The sequence below is a fragment of the Mustelus asterias genome, chromosome 12 (genome assembly GCF_964213995.1).
Source record: "Mustelus asterias chromosome 12, sMusAst1.hap1.1, whole genome shotgun sequence".
NCBI lineage: Eukaryota > Metazoa > Chordata > Chondrichthyes > Carcharhiniformes > Triakidae > Mustelus > Mustelus asterias.
The window spans coordinates 58654892-58678152 of NC_135812.1; the positions used below are offsets into that span (position 1 = coordinate 58654892).

Genomic DNA, 23261 nt, shown 5'->3' on the forward strand with positions numbered 1-23261 from the left:
CACTATAAAGAAATATCTGCCACTCATTTCTTATTCTATAGATATTTGAAGGTAATGCAGTACACTCATGGCTGAGAAATGGTCTGTCCTTTGCAAGCCCTTGGTAATGGAACCATAGAATCCCTATATTGCAGTTAGAGGCCATTCAGCCCATCAAGTCTGCACTGACTCTCCGAAGGAGCATCCCACCCAGGCCCACCCTCCGCCCTATCCCTGTAACCCCACTCATTTCCCATGGCCAATCCACCTAACCTGCACATCTTTAGAGTGTGGGAGGAAACCGGAGCTCCCGGAGGAAACAGCCAGTAATGTTATGTCTGAGTTGGGAATATTGCTCGGGAATTCTGTCTGATGCAGCATTCACTGGGCTCAATCTTCACACAGACGGGATCTTCTGGTCCCGCCGATGGTACACCCCGCCACGGCTTTCCGAGCACTGGGGTGTGGAATCCTATTGACAGCGGTGGCACCACCAACGGCCAACAGCGCTCCACCAAGAAAAACGCTGCGGTGAGGCCAGAGAATCGCGGCACTACTGCTTTCAATGGGCTGTCCCATGTATCCACAGCAGGAGCGAGATGTTACCCAACCCTGTTTAACTGATTGTATTGTGTCGCCACCCTCATTAACTCCATGACACACTGTCCAGGGACTCTGCCAAGTGAACTCTCCTCACTCTGAGCCCAGTCTGTAATTGCTGCTCTCCACCCAAAGAGAGAACACTTTACTGAGAGTTTACACCCTGATCAAATTCCAGTTATCTGTCTCACATAGAGCTCCATGAATAGCAAATAATGACAGGCTGAGGGTGACAAGCAGAAGTTGAAACATTGGGAAAGGCCAGTCGACCCAACCAGTCAGTGTTGGCAGTTACCCTCCACATAAGCAAATAATTCCAACCACATTTACCCACCCTGTCCCACATCCCTTCAACCCTCTTTCCTTCATCCACCTTTCAAATATAATCCGAAATGGTGATCCAATTGTTACTTTAACCGTGGTTGTGATGCTCCCAGCAGTTGAATAGTGTCACTGTGTGAGGGTCATGGGTGAGATGACAGAGTGCTGTTGGCTTTCTGGTCTCTGTTAATGATTTAACGCTTGCTAATTCACAAGGTGCTACCCAATCCGGGATTGCTATGAAGAAAGATAAACTAGACCAGTACAGTGGCACAGTGGTTAGCACTGCTGCCTCACAGTTCCAGGGACCCGGGTTTGATTCTTGGCTTGGGTCACTGTCTGTGCAGACTTTGCACGTTCTCCCCGTGTCTGCGTGGGTTTCCTCCGGAGGCTCCAGCTTCCTCCCACAGTCCGAAAGACATGCTGGTTAGGTGGATTGGCCATGCTAAATTTTCCCTCAGTGCACCCGAACAGGTGCCGCAGTGTGGCGACTAGGGAATTTTCACTGCAGTGTTAATGTAAGCCTACTTGTGACACTAATAAATAAACTTTAAACTATAATGTCCAAAAATGTGTAGGTTAAGGGGATTAGTGAGATAAATGTGAGGGGTTATGGGGACAGGGCAGGGGATGGTCTTTGGTAAGATACTCTGTCGGAGAGTTGGTGCAGACCCGATGGGCTGAATGGCCTCTTTCTGCACTGAAGGGATTCTATGTTCTATAATGGATGTCCTTTTCCTGGTTTGTGTGTTATTGAGTTCTGCTTCCATCCTGATCCATTTAGTGATGGTCTGTCCCGTCTGACTGTCAGTCGTGTCTCAGTGGGTAGGACTGAGGAAAAAGATTCTGCATCTGTCCAGAGGTTAGAGTATTTAATCCAGGCTGATCTGTCAAAGGAAGATTTACACATTGCAATAACCTCTGAATAGCTCCAAGTATTTTACAGTCAATGGGAGCGTGTTGAGATGTAGTCATCGTTGTCATGGGGGAAATGCAGCAGGTTGTGTGTTCAGCAAACTCACAAAGACAACAATGTGATCATGAGCAGATCGGCTGTTGTGTGTGATGATGCGGAAAGGATAAAAACTATTCAGGACACCAGGGACACTCCCCTGCTCTTTAACAGAATAAGGAGTCTAACAACACCAGGTTAAAGTCCAACAGGTTTATTTGGTAGCAAACACCACTAGCTTTCGGAGCGCTGCTCCTTCGTCAGGTGAGTGGGAGTTCTGTTCACAAACAGGGCATATAAAGACACAAACTCAATTTACAGAATAATGAATAATGATTGGAATGCGAGTCTTTACAGCTAATCAAGTCTTAAAGGTACAGACAATGTGAGTGGAGAGAGCATTAGCACAGGTTAAAGAGATGTGCATTGTCTCCAGACAGGACAGCCAGTGAGACTCTGCAAGTCCAGGCAAGTTGTGGGAGTTACAGATAGTGTGACATGAACCCAAGATCCCGGTTGAGGCCGTCCTCATGTGTGCGGAACTTGGCTATCAGTTTCTGCTCAGCGACTCTGCGCTGTTGTGTGTTGTGAAGGCCGCCTTGGAGAATGCTTACCCGAATATCAGAGGCCGAATACCCGTGACCGCTGAAGTGCTCCCCAACAGGAAGAGAACAGTCTTGCCTGGTGATTGTCGAGCGGTGTTCATTCATCCATTGTCGCAGCGTCTGCATGGTTTCCCCAATGTACCATGCCTCAGGACATCCTTTCCTGCAGCGTATCAGGTAGACAATGTTGGCCGAGTTGCAAGAGTATGTACCGTGTACCTGGTGGATGGTGTTCTCACGTGAGATGATGGCATCCGTGTCGATGATCTGGCACGTCTTGCAGCGGTTGCTGTGGCAGGGTTGTGTGGTGTCGTGGTCACTGTTCTCCTGAAGGCTGGGTAGTTTGCTGCGGACAATGGTCTGTTTGAGGTTGTGTGGTTGTTTGATGGCAAGAAGTGGGAGTGTGGGGATGGCCTTGGCGAGATGTTCGTCTTCATCAATGACATGTTGAAAGCTCCGGAGGAGATGTTGTACCTTCTCTGCTCTGGGGAAGTACTGTACGACGAAGGGTACTCTGTCCACCGTGTCCCGTGTTTGTCTTCTGAGGAGGTCGGTGCGGTTTTTCGCTGTGGCACGTCGGAACTGTCGATTGATGAGTCGAGAGCCATATCCTGTTCTTATGAGGGCATCTTTCAGCATCTGGAGGTGTCTGTTGTGATCCTCCTCATCCGAGCAGATCCTGTGTATTCGGAGGGCTTGTCCATAGGGGATGGCTTCTTTAACGTGTTTAGGGTGGAAGCTGGAGAAGTGGAGCATCGTGAGTTTATCCGTAGGCTTGCTGTACAGTGAAGTGCTGAGGTGACTGTCCTTAATGGAGATGCGTGTGTCCAAGAATGCAACCGATTCCGGAGAGTAGTCCATGGTGAGTCTGATGGTGGGATGGAACTTGTTGGTGTCATCATATAGTTGTTTCAGTGATTGTTCGCCATGAGTCCAAAGGAAGAAAATGTCATCGATGTATCTAGTGTCTGGCATTGGTTGAAGGTCCTGTGTGGTAAAGAAGTCTTGTTCGAACCTGTGCATGAAGATGTTGGCATATTGAGGTGCGAATCTGGTCTCCATGGCTGTTCCGTGTGTCTGGATGAAGAACTGGTTGTTGAAGGTGAAGAGATTGTGGTCCAGGATGAAGCGGATGAGATGTAAAATTGCATCTGGAAACTGGCAGTTGTCGGCGTTGAGTACTGAGGCAGTTGCAGAAATGCCATCATCGTGGGGGATGCTGGTGTAGAGTGCCGAGACATCCATTGTGACGAGGAGTGCTCCTGATTCAACTGCTCCATGTGTGCTGAGTTTCTGTAGGAAGTCTGCAGTGTCGCGACAAAAGCTGGGGGTTCTTTGTACAATGGGTTTCAGGATGCCCTCGACGTAGCCGGAGAGGCTCTCGCACAGGGTCCCATTGCCCGATACGATGGGACGGCCGGGTGTGTTTGCCTTGTGTATCTTTCGGAGGCAGTAGAGATCTCCAATGCGGGGAGTACGTGGGATGAGGGTGTTCTAAAGGTCCGGATCAAAGGTCTTGATCAGAGTGTTGAGTTGACGGGTGTGTTCTTTGGTCGGGTCTGTGGGTAACTTTAACAGAATAGCAGCAAGGGAAAGTTTACACACACACACAGTCTGAGGACTCAGACACTGGCAGTGCTGGCCACCAGAGCGTCATGACGTGGAGATGCCGGCGTAGGACTGGGGTAAGCACAGTAAGAAGCCTCACAACACTTTAACCTGGTGTTGTGAGACTTCTTACCAGAGTGTCAACAGTGCTTCTTGTGTCTTGCTCCTGAGTACCGGAACCTCTAGCTCTGGTGACTGCGAGATAGGAAAGTTACCATCTTACCCAGCCACTGCCCACACGTGAGGGGAGGTCTCAGTTGACTTTGTATATTTTCTCCCCCCTCCCTCTGAAAGGTTTCATTCTCCCGTGAGGTACAATTCCACCTCTACCCTTAGCTGCCTCACTCATGCGGCCACTGTGTGAATCTACCAATAATTGTTTTTATTTGTTCATGGGACTGGGGGTCGCTGCCTGGGCCAGCATTTATTTCCCATCCCTAATTTAAGAACTGTGAGTCTGGAGTCACATGTAGGCCAGACCAGGTAAGAACGGCAGATTTCCTTCCCTAAAAGACACTAGTGAACCAGATGGGTTTTACAACAATTAACAATGGTTTCATGGTTATCATTGGACTTTTAATTCCAGAGTTTTTACAGATACAAATTCATCATCTGCCATGGTGGGATTCGAATCCAGGTCCCCAGAGCATTCCCCTAGGTCTCTGGATCACTAGTCCAGTGACAATACCACTGCCCTACTGCCTCCCCACTGACAGTTATCAGTGAGATAACTGATCTCACATGGGATCCACATCATAATTTTCCTTAGAAGCGTGCAGGGAAACAGGGACCCTTGTCATGTGTCCCTCTCCCTGTCCCAATGCTGAGTGGTAGGACCTGAACCGAATGTATCACACGCTGGAACTGAAAGCTGAGAATCTCCTTCCATTGAATAGCTACTGACTGGAGGGAGTCATTTACTGAGAAACTCGGGTGGTTAGTTTCACCTGTTGCTTTGCTGAAAAAAGTGTTTTGGAATTTACAGGGTAAATTCCGAGATACGGGGAAAGGGCCTGAATGGGATTGTTGTCGGTACAGGCTCGATGGGCGAAATGGCCTTCATCTGCACTTTAGATTCTATGATTCTACGAATTTATGAATTTATTGCAGACATTGTGTACAGTGAAACAAAGTCTGTGCAGGTTGAAGATTTTCATCATTAATACATGTTTTTGTTACATATGTTTGTGGAACACTGGAAAGGCTGGGGAAAGTGCTGGAAAATCTCAGCAGGTCTGACAGCATCTGTGGAGAGAGAATTGGGTCAATGTTTCGAGTCTGGATGACCCTTCTTGAAATTTTCTCTCCACAGATGCTGTCAGACCTGCTGAGATTTTCCAGCATTTTCTGTTTTTGTTTCCGATTCCAGCACCTGCGGTATTCTGTTTTGCTTATACTAGAAAGGCTGCATTTGTTAGAGGACAGGTGCATTAATGGGATTATACACACACTGGATGAGTGCAGCTCCAACAACACTCAAGTTCCTCGAGTTTACATCGAGTGATGTTGGAAGACAACAGGAGGAGGCGGAGGACAGAGAGATCGGAGTGGGAGCAGGGGTTAGAATGGCAGGTAGCCGGAATCTACAGGTCACGCTTGCAGACAGAACAGCGGGCGGTACCCCACAAAGCGGGCACCAATCTGCATTTGAACCGCTCCCCCCCCCGCCCCCCCCCAATATAAAGAAGACCACATGGTGAGCAGAGAATGCAATGTGCAACATTGACAGGTGTGCCTATAAATTGCTGTTTCAGCTGGGAGGATTGCTGGGGATTTGATCAGTCAGAAAGGAGGGAGGTAAATGGGCAAGTGTTGTATCTCTTGTGCTTAATGGAAAGGGAGCGAGAGGCTGAGTGTTGTGTATTTTGTGTCCTGGTACCTTCTAGATCAATCAGTACATCAGTGGACACGGGGGCGAGTTTCTCTGGCTGTGATCGCCTGAAAACCAGAGATTCCTGCCCCACTTCAATGGGCCTTTACATGCCCCCTCCCCCCACCCCGCCCACTAGAATTCCAATGGCGGGCCTCGCTGAACCGATTTCTTCCAACCTCGACTACCCCCTTGTCCAGCCTCTTCCCACCTACATCCATGATTTTTCTGATGTCGCCTGTCACTTTAATAGTCTCCAGATCCGAATCTCCTCTCCACCATGATGACCAATCTCTCTCTGCACCTTCCTCCCTACTGATCAAAGATCTCACCATTTCGAAATGGCGGGATGGGAGAATTCCAGCCCAGGAGGTGATTAACATTACCGCTGATCTTTAATGCTGTCTTCAGTAAACGAAAGAGGAAACATGGATCCTGTGGTCCCACAATGCTCTGGCTTGCAAAGTAGAGCAAGCCAGACAAAACATTTGATACATAACAGTAAGAATTGAACGAGGTTGGTGTGATGGAACGCTCACTTTGGAACGCTGAATGGGAATGTGTTTGTTGGTGGAATCACATTGGAAATGGTGGAAATGGCAGAGGGTAATCCAAAGTTGATCCAAAGACGATCCAAGTTTTTTACACAGAGAGTGATAGGTGTCTGGAACGTGTTGCCAGGGGTGGTGGTGGAGGCAGATATGATAGGGGTGTTTAAGGGGCGTTTAGCTAAGCACATGAATATTCAAGGAATAGAGGGATATGGACAAAGGCAGGCAGAAGGGATTGGTTTAATTTGATGTCATGTTCGGCACAATATCCTGGGCTGAAGGGCCTGTTCCTGTGCTGTACTGTTCTGTGTTCTAAATGTAAAGGTTAGTTGGATGGAAGGTCAGGACAAGGAGAACCCGCACAGGATTCTGGGAAGGCAGAGAGGACGGTGGGAGCGGTAAAGGCAGAAGTTCAGGAACAGACATGGGGGGGCGTTTGCAGCGACGGACACGGGGTGGTGGGGGCGGGGGGTGGGGTGGGGTGGAGGGGGAGGTTTGCAGCAAATCTCCAGCCGAGGAGAAAGGAAGAAATATCAGGAGCGGGAGTGTGGAAGGTCACATTTAACGGGCAGATGTGATGGAGACGAGGAAGTTGAATAGAGTTACTTGAAGCAGATTGTGAGGGAGTCGGTAGCTGGGGGGAGTCCGGGATTGTTGTGAATATTAGTTTCTAGCCTATCCTCAGAAATGGAGACAGAGACGTTCCAGGAAAGGAAGGGGAGGGTCGGTTGGACCGTTGCAAAAGTGAGACAGGAAATTGAAAACAAAATCCATGAAATTTTCCAGTTCAGGTCGAGATTAGGAAACGGCACCGATTCGGTCATCAATGGACTGGAACAAGGAATGTCCCAAATCTCCCACAAAAAGGCAGGAATAGCTCGGATCCATGAGGGGCAACAGGTTTTATTTGGAGAAAGTGAGTGGGATTGAGGGAGGAATTGTCCAATGTGAGAATGAGTTCAGCCAAGTATCGAGGATGGGGATTGGTTTTGAAATGGTGAGATCTTTGATCCAGAGGCCCAGGCTAATGCTCTGGTCATCATGGTGGAGAGGAGATTCGGATCTGGTGCCAAAAGAGAAAATGCTGGAAAATCTCAGCAGGTCTGACAGCATTTGTAAGGAACTTCAGATCTGGAGACTATTAAAGTGACAGGCGACATCAGAAGAATCATGGATGTAGGTGGGAAGAGACTGGGCAAGGGGGTAGTCGAGGTTGGAAGAAATCGGTTCAGTGAAGCTGAAATGATGGTTTACCACGGCCGACTGTTAGTGGATCGCGGGAAGGATGTAGAAGTGAGCTGTGTGGTGTTCAGGAACTGTGAGGATGGAGGTCAGAGAGGGAAGATCACCAAAGGAGCTGAGGCCAGTGATAGTCCTGGAAACAATGGCTTGATCTCTATGGTGGAGTCATTGTCCGGGGGAGGTAAGAGGAAGAGTCAGAGAGTTAACATTCGGCCTCTGCGAGGTGAAGGTCAGTGCGGCAGACAACAACAACACCCTTGTGAGCAGGGTAACTGACAATGTGAGAGTTAGACCAGAGACAGTGAGTGCAGCAAGTTCAGAGGGAGACGGGTTAGAGTGAATGAGGGAAGCTAATGTCACACTGTCAGTTCTCAGTTAAAAGACTGAGAGAGGGAAAGAGGCCAGAGGGAGGGGTCCAATGGAAGGAAAGTACTGGAATGAATCTCCTGCGTGGGGAGAAGACTCTTGGCCAAAGAGGTGGGCTCAGAGGCAAAGGTGAGATCTCAGCATCATTCAGGTGAGGGACTAAGGGGATGAGGCTGGGGCCTTTGCTACAGACAGAGCATTCGAGGTCAGAGAGGGGAAGAAAGGATGGGATCATAAGAAAGTGAAGGGGTAGAATGACCCGGAGGAACATTTGTACCCAGGAGCACTGCGAAGGTGTTTATTCTTTCCATCTGTAACTGCCCTAGAACTGAGTGAAGTGGCTTCCTCAGCTGCTTCAGAGTTCACATTGCTGTGGGTCTGGAGCTACATGTAGGCCACACTAGTTCAGGGAAGGATGGCAGATTTGGTGATAGTTTCATGGTCACTATCTCTGAGAGAATGACCTTCAATTGCAGATTTTATTAATTGAATTTTAATGCCACCAGCTGCTGTAGTGGGATTTGAACCAGAGCATTAGCCTGGGCTTCTGGATTACTAGCCCAGTGACATTACCACTACACCACAGTCTCTCTGGATGGTATTTTTCTCCCTCTCCAGGGTGTGTTTCGTGGTGGTGGGAGGGGGCGCGCCGCTCGCTGGCGGCAGGATTTTATGATCCCGCCATTCCCGTGCGACACTCCCCTCGCTGACAGGAAACCCGGGGCTGGGGTGCGCCGTCAGCAGGACTGTAAGATCCCGCCGCCATAAACGACAGCAAGATTTTGGTGTCGGTTTCTTCACTTGTCCTTTTTGACATTGAATCTCTCCTGTCTTCCACCCTATCAGAGATCTCCCCTTTCATTCGCTTCAAATCTATTCCATTTCTAATGTCCCGAGTTATGACGAAAGGTCATTGACCTGCAAAGTTAACCCTGTTTCTCTGTCCACAGACACTGCCTGTGCTGCTGAACATTCCCAGCATTTCCTGCTTTTATTTCAGATTTCCTACATCCTCTGTATTTTTGCTTTTGCTCAAATATTGGGGCAATGTGGTTGAAGAAAATGAAACTTGACAATGGGAATGGTTCTGCACAGTAAGAGTTTTAACAACACCAGGTTAAAGTCCAACAGGTTTATTTGGTAGCAAATGCCATTAGCTTTCGGAGCGCTGCTCCTTCGTCAGATGGAGTGAAAATGTCCACTCCATCTGACGAAGGAGCAGCACTCCGAAAGCTAATGGTGTTTGCTACCAAATAAACCTGTTGGACTTTAACCTGGTGTTGTTAAAACTCTTACTGTGTTCACCCCAGTCCAACGCTGGCATCTCCACATAATGGTTCTGCAGCCAGGGCTTGCCGCCGTGAAGATATTCACCCAGGTGGGAACCTATAAGCTCACAAAGGCTGTTGAAGAATACAGTAAAAACAAACCACTCAAAGCACGGCCGACAATTAAACACCAGCCCAGAATATGAACACCAGCCCAGTGACCCAGACCGCTGCGACATCTACTCATTGTATACAAGGAAGCAGACAATATCATTTCATAATATAGGTTCAGGAGGAGGCCACAAAAGCCATTTCTATCATTCAATTAGTTCCATTCTGAAATTCAGTTACCCACTTGTGCTCCATATCCTTTGGTATCCTTACTAAAAAAAATATATCCACCTCAGGGAAGCTTTTTCCCAGGTCGGAGGTGACGAACACAAGGGGTCACGGGTTCAAGGTGAGGGGGGCAAGGTTCAACACAGATGTCAGGGGGACGTATTTTACACAGAGGGTGGTGGGGGCCTGGAATGCACTCCCAAGCAAGGTGATTGAGGCGGACACGCTGGGATCGTTTAAGACTTATCTAGATAGGCACATGAACAGACTGGGAACAGAGGGATACAATAGAATGGTCTAGTGGGCACATGAGCGGCGCAGGCTTGGAGGGCCGAAGGGCCTGTTCCTGTGCTGTATTGTTCTTTGTTAGAAGTTTAACAACACCAGGTTAAAGTCCAACAGGTTTATTTGGTAGCAAAAGCCACACAAGCTTTCGAGGCTCTGAGCCCCTTCTTCAGGTGATCGTTTTGAATGGCTTTTGCTACCAAATAAACCTGTTGGACTTTAACCTGGTGTTGTTAAACTTCTTACTGTGTTTACCCCAGTCCAACGCCGGCATCTCCACATCTTGTTCTTTGTTCTCAGGGCTGTAGGGTTGTCCTATCAAGAGAGACTAAATAGTCTGGCTCTGTATTCCTTGGAGTTTAGAAGAGTGAGGGGTGATCTTATTCAAATAAGATCCTGAGGGGGCTTGACAGAGTAGATGGTGAGATGTTTTCACTCGTGGGAGAGTCTTGAACAAGGGGACAGAGCTACAAAATAAAGGGCCAGTCATTTAAAAGTGAGATGTGTAGAAATTTCTTCTTGCAAAGGGTGGTGAATCTCTGGAATTCTCTGCGCCAATGGGTAGAATCATAGAATCCTACAGTGCAGAAAGAGGCCATTCGGCCCATCGAGTCTGCACCAACCATAATCCCAATCCCCATATCCACCCAATAATCCCTCTAACCTATGCATCCCGGGACCCTAAGGGGCAATTTTAGCATGGCCAATCAACCTAGCCCGCACATCTTTGGACTGTGGGTGGAAACCGGAGCACCCGGAGGAAACCCACGCAGACACGAGGAGAATGTGCAAACTCCACACAGACAGTCATCCGAGCAGGGATTCGAACCCAGGTCCCTGGAGCTGTGAAGCAGCAGTGCTAACCACTGTGCTACCATGCCGCTGGGTGGTGGAGGCTGGATCATTAGAAGTATTTAAAGTGGAGGTGGATGAATATTTATGGATCGAGGAACAGAGGGCTATGGGGAAATGGCACAGAAAAGGGATTGAGGCCGGCATGGATCAGCCATGATCGTTTTGAATGGCGGGGCAGGCTCGAAGGGCCTGGTGGCCGACTCCTGCTTCCATTTCTTGTGTTCAATCTGGAAGATATAAATTGATCCCCAGAAAGGCTGGGGTCAAGGGTTCTGGATTTCCTTTCTGTGGAAAAGGTTCTTCCTGATTTCCCTCATGAACAGCTTAACTCAAGTGTTCTCGATTTCTCCATCAGAGACACAAGTTTCTCTGTACCCCAGCCAATCAAGTCCTTTCATTAATGTAAGTACAGCATTGCAGGATTGTTACCAATGCCTTGGAAATCATATTCTGCAATTCTGTCCGTTTCTGTCTGAAATCCAGTGGCATTATCTGCAGTGGGGAAGTTAGTTACCCTGCAAGAGCAGTGGGAGGTGATTGTAATCACACAGCAGCCATACCCAGGCCTGGAACTCAGCACTGTTATTGAAAGCTTTGTTTGGTTCAATCACCAATCGCAACTAAGGTACTAGTGTCACATTATCCAGTTTCATTGTTTAATGTCCTTTCTGCAATTCCTTTTCTGAATCGAACAGCTCCACTTTGAATGATCCACTTTGAGATATTTTGTTCCCTGTCTTGTTCTGAATTTGACTGCCTCTTGACCCACTGTTTTTCTCAAATGTAGATATTGATCTAAACGATAACCATTTATGCTTTAAGGAAAAAGTATTGGACAATTTTAGTAGGACCAGAAAATCTAGAAAGAGTGCTGGGTGCTGACAGAGAGAATGTGAGGAATGCGTGTGTGAGCTAAAGGCACATTCTGTGCATTCACATGTTCCTTAGACCAGAGCACTAGAAACTGCACCAATTGTAGTTTAATTGGGGAAATACTCAGGTGTGTTTCACACATGAACATTACCCTCTCGATGGCAGTTTGACATCTCAGGTCCTCTTACGTGGTCCTGTAGTACAAAGCTGTGTAAGTTTGTAAAGTTTACCAGGAACTCTCTCGTCTCAAGAGTCAGCAAAATACAAGGGCCGAAGAAACAGGAACATAGAAACATAGAAACCCTACAGTGCAGAAGGAGGCCATTCGGCCCATCGAGTCTGCACCGACCACAATCCCACCCAGGCCCTACCCCCACATATTTACCCGCTAATCCCTCTAACTACACATCTCAGGGACAATTTTTAACCTGGCCAATCAACCTAACCCGCATATCTTTGGACTGTGGGAGGAAACCGGAGCACCCGGAGGAAACCCACGCAGACACGAGGAGAATGTGCAAACTCCACACAGACAGAGTTAACCATTCGGCCCCTCCAACCTACCCCACCATTCAATGTGGCTGACCTCTTGCCCCAACTCCACTCTCCTGCCCCAACACCTCCCCGCACCTCCCCCCCCCCCCCCCACCCATTCACACATCCAGGATTCCTCGGAGTTCAAAACACAATTGATCTCAGCCTTGGATGTCCTCACTGACTGAGAGTTCAAACCTCTCTGAAATGGGGAATTCCAAAGATTCATGAGTGATCAATATTATGTTTCATCTCAGTCCGAGTGCCTGAACGCCGATCCCCTGTGACATTTCAATCCAGTCAGGGGCAACAGCGATTGGCCATCATCCTTGGGATAAAGAAATTCCACCAGGATATTTACGGATAACATTTCACTGTAATTACTGTTTCAGAAAGCCCTGCTAGGATTATTTTGAGAAGATAAAGCCAACAGCATCTGCGAGGATACAGCACAGGCGTTATTGTTGGCCACTTATGAATATACCTTCCAACACAGACCAAGGACACAATACAGATACCCTGAGCTGTCTCACACTACCGGAAAGTACGCCACCACTGCCAGGGCCATAAGAAATGATCTTTGCCTGGAATTACCTCGAAACACCACCCGTGAGGTTGCAACAGATGAAATATTGGACTCAGAAGCATCGTGCAGAGTTAAGCATGTAGCTCTTCATGGCTGGTGTTGCAATCGAATGTCTAAACAACTAAAACCTTTTCAAACAAGGAACTGCTGCAATTGTTTATTCCTGTCTGACACAAAGATAAAACTGGAAAGGTGGCCAAACCATGGCTTACGAGGGAAATTAGAGAAAGTATTAGATCCAAGGGAGAGGCATACCAATTGGCCAGAAAAAACAACAGACTTGAGGATTGGGAGCAGTTTAGAATTCATCAAAGGAGGACCAAGGGACTGGTTAAGTAGGGGGAAATAGAGTATGAATAGAATCCATCGAATGGACCGTACAGCGGCCTCAGGCAAGGCTAGGGGAGGTGGGGTCTGCTTCCTAATCAACACCTCGTGGTGCCTAGACGTAGCAACACTGGCGAATTTCTGCTCCCCAGACCTAGAATACCTGACGCTAAAATGCCACCCCGACTACCTTCCGCGGGAGTTCACCTCCGTTATCCTGATGGCAGTTTACATCCCACCCCGTGCGGACGTGAAGATTACGCTGGACGAAATATACACCACTACAAATAGCCTTGAGACAAAACATCGCGAGGCCTTGTTCATTGTGGCCGGGGACTTCAATCAGGACAAGCTCAAGAGCGTACTACCAAGTTACCACCAACACGTCTCCTGCTCCACCAGAGGCCCAAACATCCTAGACCACTGCTACACAAATATCAAACATGCCTACCGCTCTATCACCCACCCACACTTTGGCAAATCAGACCACAAGGCCGTGCTCCTGCTCCTGGTTTAAAAACAAAAACTGAAGCGGGAGAATCCATCAAAGAGCGTTGTTCAATGTTGATCTGAGGAATCGGATGTTCTCCTACGGGGCTGCTTGGAGTCAGTGGACTGGTCAGTATTTAAAAACCCTGCGACCAGCCTGAACGAGTATGCCACTACAGTAACTGACTTCATTAGTAAGTGTGTAGAAGACTGTGTGCCAAAGAAGCAAATCCGTGTGTTTCCCAACCAGAAACCACGGATGAACAGGAATATCCACTGCTTGCTGAAGTCCAGGTCTGAGGCGTTCAAGTCAGGCGACACTGGCCTATACAAGAAAGCCAGATACGATCTAAGGAGATCCATCAAAGATGCCAAAAGACAATACCAGACCAAGCTAGAGTCCCAGGCTAGCCACACAGACCCCCGCCGACTATGGCAAGGTCTGCAAGACATAACAGGCTACAAGATGAAGGCATGTAAAATTGCAGGCTCCAACGCACTCCTCCCTGATGAGCTCAATGCATTCTACGCCCGTTTTTGAGCACGAAGTCAGCGCGAGCACGCCCTCCACCCTGGAAGCCCTGGATAAACCTGTATCTGGGGTCACCATTGCAGATGTCAGAGCAGCTTTCTCGAAGGTCAACCCACGGAAAACAACTGGCCCGGATGGGGTACCCGGACGAGCACTCAGACCCTGTGCGGATCAGCTGGCGGGGGTATTCGCAGACATCTTCAACATCTCTTTACAACAATCTGAGGTCCCTATCTGCTTCAAGAAGATGACCATCATCCCGGTACCTAAGAAAAACCAAGCAGCGTGCCTTAATGACTATCGGCCGGTGGCTCTGACATCCATCATTACAAAGTGCTGCAAAAGGTTAGTCATGGCACGAATCAATTCCAGCCCCCCCGAATGACCTGGATCCACTACAGTTTGCCTACCACCGCAACAGGTCCACAGCAGACACCATCTCCCTGACTCTGCACTCAACTCTGGAACACCTAGATAACAAGGACACCTATGGTAGACGCCTATTTATTGACTACAGCTCAGCCTTCAACACCATTATTCCCACGAAACTCATCTCCAAACTCCGTGGCCTGGGCCTTGGCTCCTCCCTCTGCGACTGGATCCTGAACTTCCTAACTCACAGACCACAATCAGTAAGGATAGGCAACAACACCTCCTTCACGATCATCCTCAACACCGGTGGCCCACAAGGCTGTGTTCTCAGCCCCCTACTATACTCCTTATACACCTACGACTGTGTGGCCAAATTCCCCTCCAATCCGATTTTCAAGTTTGCTAACGACACCACTGTAGTGGGTCGGATCTCAAACAATGACAAGACAGAGTACAGGAATGAGATAGAGAATCTGGTGAACTGGTGCGGCAACATTAATCTCTCCCTCAATGTCAACAAAGCGAAGGAGATTTTCATCGACTTCAGGAAGCATAGAGGAGAACATGCCCCTGTCTATATCAACGGGGACCAAGTAGAAATGGTCAAGAGCTCCAAGTCTTTAGGTGTCCAGATCACCAACAACCTGTCCTGGTCTCCCCATGCTGACACCATAGTTAAAAAAGCCCCTAACGCCTCTACTTTCTCAGAAGACGAAGGAAATTTGGCATGTCACCTACGACTCTCACCAACATTTACAGATGCACCATAGAAAGCATTCTTTCTGGTTGTATTACAGCTTGGTATGGCTCCTATTCTGCCCAAGACCGCAAGAAACTACAAAAGGTCGTGAATGTAGCCCAATCCATCAAGCAAACCAGCCTCCCATCCATTGACTGTCTACACTTCCCGCTGCCTCGGCAAAGCAGCCAGCATAATTAAGGACCCCACGCACTCCGGACATTCTCTCTCCCACCTTCTTCTGTCGGAAAAAGATACAGTAGTCTGAGGTCGCGTACTGGCCGACTCAAGAACAGCTTCTTCACTGCTGCTGTCAGCCTTTTGAATGGACTTATCTTGCATTAAGTTGGTCTTTCTCTCCACCCTAGCTATGACTGTAACACTACGTTCTGCACTGTCTCGTTTCCTTCTCTATGAATGGTATGCTTTGTCTGTATTGCGTGCAAGAAACAATACCTTTCACTGCATGTTAATACATGTGATAATAAATCAAATCAAAGTATGAGAGTAAGCTTGAGGGTAACAAGGATATTTGATGAGGGAAGGGCTGTGGTTGTAGTTTATATGGACTTTAGTAAGGCGTTTGACAAGATCCAACATGGCAGACTGGTATAAAAACTAAAATCACATGGGATTCGGGGTGGGCTTGCTAGATGGATACAGAACTGGTTTGGTTATAGAACAGTAAGAAGTTTAACAACACCAGGTTAAAGTCCAACAGGTTTATTTGGTAGCAAAAGCCACACAAGCTTTCGGAGCTCTTAGCCCCTTCTTCAGGTGAGTGGGAATTCTGTTCACAAACAGAGCTTATAAAGACACAGACTCAATTTACATGAATAATGGTTGGAATGCAAATACTTACAACTAATCAAGTCTTTAAGAGACGAAACAATGTGAGTGGAGAGAGCATCAAGACAGGCTAAAAAGATGTGTATTGTCTCCAGACAAGACAGCCAGTGAAACTCTGCAGGTCCACGCAACTGTGGGAGTTACAAATAGTGTGACATGAACCCAATATCCCGGTTGAGGCCGTCCTCGTGTGTGCGGAACTTGGCTATCAGTTTCTGCCCAGCGACTCTGCGCTGTCGTGTGTCGCGAAGGCCGCCTTGGAGAACGCTTACCCGAATATCAGAGGCCGAATGCCCGTGACCGCTGAAGTGCTCCCCAACAGGAAGAGAACAGTCTTGCCTGGTGATTGACAGCGCAGAGTCGCTGAGCAGAAACTGATAGCCAAGTTCCGCACACACGAGGACGGCCTCAACCGGGATATTGGGTTCATGTCACACTATTTGTAACTCCCACAGTTGCGTGGACCTGCAGAGTTTCACTGGCTGTCTTGTCTGGAGACAATACACATCTTTTTAGCCTGTCTTGATGCTCTCTCCACTCACATTGTTTCGTCTCTTAAAGACTTGATTAGTTGTAAGTATTTGCATTCCAACCATTATTCATGTAAATTGAGTCTGTGTCTTTATAAGCTCTGTTTGTGAACAGAATTCCCACTCACCTGAAGAAGGGGCTAAGAGCTCCGAAAGCTTGTGTGGCTTTTGCTACCAAATAAACCTGTTGGACTTTAACCTGGTGTTGTTAAACTTCTTACTGTGTTTACCCCAGTCCAACGCCGGCATCTCCACATCTTGGTTATAGAAGACAGGGAGTAGCGGTGGAAGGATGTTTTTCAGAATGAAGATCTGTAGCTGGTGGTGTTCTGCAGGGATCAGTGCTGAGACCTCTGCTGTTTGTAGTATATATAAATGATCTGGAGGAAAATGTGGGTGGTCTGATTAGTAAGTTTACAGATGATATGAAGATTGGTGGAGTTGCTGATAGTGCCGGGGATTGTCAGAGGATACAACAGGATATAGATAGACTGGAGACTTGGGCACAGAAATGACAAATGGAGTTTAACCTGGACAAATGTGAGATGATGCATTTTGGAGGATCAAATTTAGATGTGAATTATACTGTAAATGGCAGAACCCTTAGGAACATTAACATACAGAGGGACCTGGGCGTGCAGGTCCACAGTTCCCTAAAAGTGGCAACACAGGTGGCCAAGGTGATTAATAAGGCATGTGACATCCTTGCCTTGATCACCCAAGGCATTGAGTACAAGAGTAGGGAAATCATGTTGCAGCTATATAAAACCTTGGTTAGGCTGCATTTGGAGAATTGTGTGCAGTTCTGGTCACCACACTATCAGAAGGATATGAAAGCTTTGGAGAGAGTGCAAAGAAGGTTCACCAGGATGTTGCCTGGTCTCGAGGGCTATGAGGAGAGGTTGAATAAACTAGGATTGTTTTCACTGGAAAGATGGAGGCTGAGGGGAGACCTGATGGAGGTCGACAAAATTATGAGAGACACAGACAGGGTGGATAATCAGAGGCTTTTCCCCATGGTGGAAGTGTCAATTACAAGGGGCGCAGGTTCAAGGTGAGAGGGGGAAAGTTTAAGGGAGATGTGCAGGGGAAGTTTTTCACACAGAGAGCGGTGGGTGCCTGGAACGTGCTGCCAGAGGAGGTGGTGAAGCAGGCACATTAGCAACATTTAAGAGGCATCTGGATGGGTACATGAATAGGGAGAAAATAGAGGGATACGGACCGAGTATGGGCAGAAGGTTTTTTTTAGTTTAGTTAGGGCATCATGATCAGCACGGGCTTGGAGGGCCGAAGGGCCTGTTCCTATGCTGTACTTTTCTTTGTTCTTTGTTCTTGCTCTATTCACTGGACTCTGGAACAGTTCCTACAGATTGGAGGGTAGTGAATGTAACCCCACTATTTAAAAAGGGAGGTAGAGAGAAAACAGGGAGTTATAGACCAGTCGGCCTGACGTTAGTAGTGGGGAAATTTCTATAGTCCATTATTAAAGATTTTACAGCAGAGCACTTTGAAAGTAGTGGGAGAATTAGACAGAGTCAGCATGGATTAATAAAGGGAAAATCATGCTTGACAAATCTACTGGAATTCTTCGAGGATGTAACAGGTAGACTTGATGAGGGGGAGCCAGTGGATGTGGTTATTTGGATTGACAGAAACTTTCAACAAAGTCCCACATAAAAGATTAGTGTGTAAAATAAAAGGAATTAGGGCTAGTATTGAGATGGATAGAAAACTGTTAGCAGACAGGAAACAAAGAGTACGAATAAATGGGTCTTTTTCTGATTGGCAGGCAGTGACGAGTGGGGTACCGCAGGGATCAATACTGGGACCCCAGCTATTCACAATATATAATTAATGATGTAAATGAGGGAACTAAATGTAATATCTCCACATTTGCAGATGACACAAAGCTGGTTGGGAGGGTGAGCTGTGAGGAGGATGTAGAGATGCTTCAGTGTGATTTGGACAAGTTGGGTGAGTGGGCATATGCATGGCAGATGCAATATAATGTGGATAAATGTGAGGTTATCCACTTTGGTAGCAAAAACAGGAAGGCAGATTATTATCTGAATGGCTATAGATTGGGGGAGAGGACTGTGCAATGAGACCTGGGTATCCTTGTACACCAGTCACTAAAGATAAGCATGTAGGTGCAGCAGGTAAAGAAGGCAAATGGTAGGTTGGCCTTCATAGCCAGAGGATTTGAGTATACGGATCAGGATGTTTTGTTGCAATTATACAGGGCCTTGTCGAAGACACACCTGGAATACTGTGTGCAGTTTTGGTCTCCTTATCTGAGGAAGGATGTTCTTGCTCGCGAGGGAGAGCAGAGAAGGTTTACAGACTGATTTCTGGGATGGCAGGACTGAAGTATGAGGAGAGATTGAGTCAGTTAGAATTGTATTCGCTGGAGTTCAGAAGAACAAGAAGCAAGCTCATAGAAACCTATAAAATTCTAATAGGTTCAGACAGCGTAGATGCAAGAAGGATGTTCCCGATGGTGGGGGTGTCCAGAACCAGGGCAGTCTAAGGATACAGGGTAGACTGCTTAGGACAGAGACGAGGAGAAATTTCTTCACCCAGAGAGTAGTGAGCCTGTGGAATTTGCTACCAAAGAAAGCAGTTGAGGCCAAAACATTGTATGTTTTCATGAAGCAGTTAGATTTAGCAAGGTGAGGCAAAGGGGATCAAAGGATACGGGGGAAAGGCAGGATTAGGCTATTGAGCTGGATGACCTGCCATGATCATGTTGAACGGCGGAGCAGGCTCGAAGGGCTGAATGGCCTCCTCCTGCTCCTATTTTCTATGTTGTGTAAGGAAGGATGAATTGAGTTGTTGATCGTCCCAATGCCTGACAGGAAGTTATTATTGGGGGAATTACACAGCGCCCACCCAGGGATATCCAAGATGATAATGTTGTCCCGCAGCTTTGAGTGGTGGCTTGGGTCAAATGTAGACAAGGTCGAACAGTGGACCAATGCCAGCTGCAGCAAAAATTACCGTCAGCAGCCCCATATGTGCCTTTGGGAGTGGCCAGGTTCACCTTGGGTGAGACACCATGTTGATTCAGTAAGCTCATAACTTCTTTAGCAGCAGTGGAAAAGTTAAGGCAAACCTTCGCCACCCATGATTTGCCAGAGGTGTTGGTTCTGGACAGTGGGACAGCGTTTACCAGCATTTCACGTGATCAAATGGCATTAAGCATATATATATGTACCGTATCGTAGCACCCGCTCATCAAATAGATTGGCTGAGACAGCTGTGCAAACTTTCAAGCAGCCACTAGCAGCCTGACAGACTAAATTCGCACATCTTCTTATCAGCTATAGAACGACAGCCCACATGACCACTGGGACTATCTCCTGCCGAGTTTCCGATGGGTCAGCATATTTGAACCAGGTTAGACCTGGTGTTTGCAAATTTGGCGGGGAGGGTGGAGGCAAAAAGAAATATCATCATTCAATAAAGCCTGAGAGAGCACTCAGTGGATGATCTGGTAAATGCTAATTGTTTTGGGATGGGTCTGGGTTGGGTCCCAGGAGTTGTTCTGGTCGGGGCCGGTATTGTATGGTCAAAGTTCAAGGGAAAATACTGAAGGAGCATCTAGATCGCTTGAGGAGAAGGGAGTCACACAGAGAGCCAGTGGGGCAGCCCGCTCCGAGTATGCCACCGGTGACATTGTTGTTGAAAGCAGCATGGAAAGAAGTCAGCCTGAGGAAGTGTTCCAATGGGAACTGGAGAAGTGATTGGCACTGAGGCTCTTTCCAAGCTGGAAATCCGGTTTCTGTAAGTTAAACCGAATCTACCCCGGCCGTCGAGGCTCTTCCCATTAAACTGAGTCACTCCCAGAGTGAGAGGAAATCCCCTGACTGACTGACTTGATCACATAGTCCGGTGGTTATGTGGGGTGTAGTTCTATTGGTAGTAAATGTGCTAATGAGCTCATTTATGGTGTAATATTGTAAATAGTTTAACGTTTATCGGTATATGTTAACAAGAGACTTAAAGGGGGAGGGATGTCGTAGTGAGCCCCTTCAAGGGGCGAGGTTTTGCTGGGCCATGTGATGTATTTGGCCAATCGGGTCAAAGCGTGTGAATCCTGAGGCTGAGAACGGCCTCTCCTGGGCAGTCTGGAGTCAGAATAATCACGAGCATCTTTCTCTGTATATCGTTATTCCCGTTAATAAATCGTTCCTCGGTAACTCACTTCATGGTCACCGCTCATTCCAAGATATTACACTCCCCCCCCCCCCCCCCCCGCCCCACAACCCCACTACTGCTCTGACTTTCCCCCTCCTACAGCTCTCCCCCCCCCCACTGCTCTGACCTCCACCCCTCGACTGCTCTGACCTCCCCCTCCCCCCCAATGCTCTGACTTTCACCCCCCCTCCCATTGCTCTGACCTCCCCCTCCCCTTTGCACATTTCTGGTCTCCCCCCCCCCCCACCCCCAACAGCTCTGACCTCCCCCACCCTCACAACTCCCATAGCTCTGTGACCCCCTCCTGCATCTCTGACCCCCCCTCCCTTACCCCCACTCCCACAGTTCTGGGACCCTCTCTATTCTCACAGCTGTGGGACCCCCCCTCCCGCAGTCCTGACATTGCCCCTCAGGCTGTTCACTGATGTTCTCCAAAGGAGGGGGTGATCCCGCTGACAGGAATCTTTCAGGTGAGACACTAAACTGAGGCCCTGTCTGTTCGCTCAGCTGGATGTAAAAGATCCCATGAAGCTGTGGTATTTTGAAGCAGAGCTGAGGAGTTTGCACGGTGGCACAGTGGTTAGCACTGCTGCCTCACAGCGCCAGGGACCCGGGGTGGCACGGTGGCACAGTGGTTAGCACTGCTGCCTCAGCGCCAGGGACCCGGGGCGGTACGGTGGCACAGTGGTTAGCACTGCTGCGTCACAGTGCAAGGGATCCAGGTTCGATTCCCAGCTTGGATCACTGTCTGTGTGGGGTCTGTACATTCTCCCCCGTGTCTGTGTGGGTTTCCTCTGTGTGCTCCAGTTTCCTCCCACAGTCCAAAGACGTGCTGGTTAGGTGCATTGGCCATGCTAAATTCTCCCTCAGTGTACCCGAACAGGTGCCCGAGTGTGGCGACTCGAGGATTTTCACAGTAACTTCACTACAGTGTTAATATAAGCCTACTTGAGACACTAATAAATAAACATTGATGTCGGCCAACATTTACCCCTCACTCTTTCAGTCTCTAATCCTCCCCATCCCCACTTCCAACAAAAACCCCTTCACTGCTCAGTGTTGAACCCTCCATAACGTTTTCCTGTAGGTTAATAAAAGCTGACTGACTGCCTCATGTGTTGCTGCTATTTGGACTTTGTGTAGCAATGTGATTCATTGGTCTGAGTTGGGTGGAGTAAACGCTACTACTCCCCAGTTACATTCTCTACAGAACCTGTTCCGCCAGTTTCACATGAACCTGAAACTCTGTGCCTGGTCTTCTTTGGATGATCTGTCATTGAAAAGGAGCCTCCCACAAAACTCAGCTCTAACTGAGCCTCGGAGTTTGGAGTGCACACACCACTCACAGTGTATGTGCCACAGTGCATGTGTGTGCACTAGGGATAGAGTATCCCACTCGGACACAGTAAGAGCCATTCAGAGTAACAGAGATTCGCTGGAGATTAAGGCCAAAACTCCCACAACATGTTCTCAAAAAAGAACGCATTGAAGATCTCTCCCAGCAGCAAGACATCCGGGTGAGTGATTATCCGAGCATTCCTGACCAACCTGTTTGAATTTCATGCTGACAATATCCAGATCAGGACTGGCAGCTGGATTGGTTTTGTTGTGGCAAAAATATACTTTACTCGTTAAAATATCTGAAGGAGACATTGTAAAAGATTTCAGACTGTTGTAACAGGTATTCACATTTTCTCCAGAGATTAGGATGCACTCTGAGGTGTTTCAGTTCAATGATGAGAACATTACAAGATTTGTGTTACAGAGAGTACAATTCTGTTCACACATCAGTCACATTGCACTCCGAGGCTGATGAATACAATGCTGTATTTTAATCAGTGTAAACTCGTTGGACAATGAATCTTTTCAGGCAATCTCAGTTTGGGAACTGGGGTTCAGGAGCAGAGTTACAGGTTCAGGATGTGGAGGCTAAAAGCGGCAGAATTAATTTGGGAGCAGACCGTGCCCCGTGAATAAATCTAGGAATAGTGGTTTTGCGGGATTGAGATCTGATCAAATTTGGGAGTTGCTCCAGGGCGCGAGGTGAATCTGGGAGTTTGCACAGTGGATTAATATGTTGCATTTGGAATTGGTTCTTTCAGAGCTATACGCTTGGCAGGTGCTGAGGTATCTTGGTCGACATTTGAGTCTGTGTTTTCCTGCGCTGTGGATGTGGGAGATGCTCGCTGTACAACGGTGTCATTTCCATATATTCAAAGTCTTTGATGTGGGAGAATTCAGGCTGGGAGCAGCCGGGTTAGCACAGGCTCTGAATGAATACACTGACAGGAACAATGCACTCTCTGTTCTTGATGTGAAGGTGGATCTAGGAGTGGCAGAAAGCCACTGTCACTCTGCATTAACTCTGACATACAGCTCCTTCTATCCT

General features: G+C 47.9%; 1 protein-coding gene across 1 annotated transcript in view; it reads left to right on the forward strand.

The window, feature by feature from the left end:
* Nucleotides 1-22152: 22152 nt before the first annotated feature.
* The window catches only part of LOC144501503 (envoplakin-like), an 82395-nt gene continuing 81286 nt past the window's right edge, over nucleotides 22153-23261 (forward strand). The window contains exon 1 of the mRNA XM_078225293.1: nucleotides 22153-22389. Coding sequence (XP_078081419.1) covers nucleotides 22337-22389 — 53 coding nt within the window. The 5' untranslated portion in view covers nucleotides 22153-22336. The remainder of the gene's footprint in view (nucleotides 22390-23261) is intronic.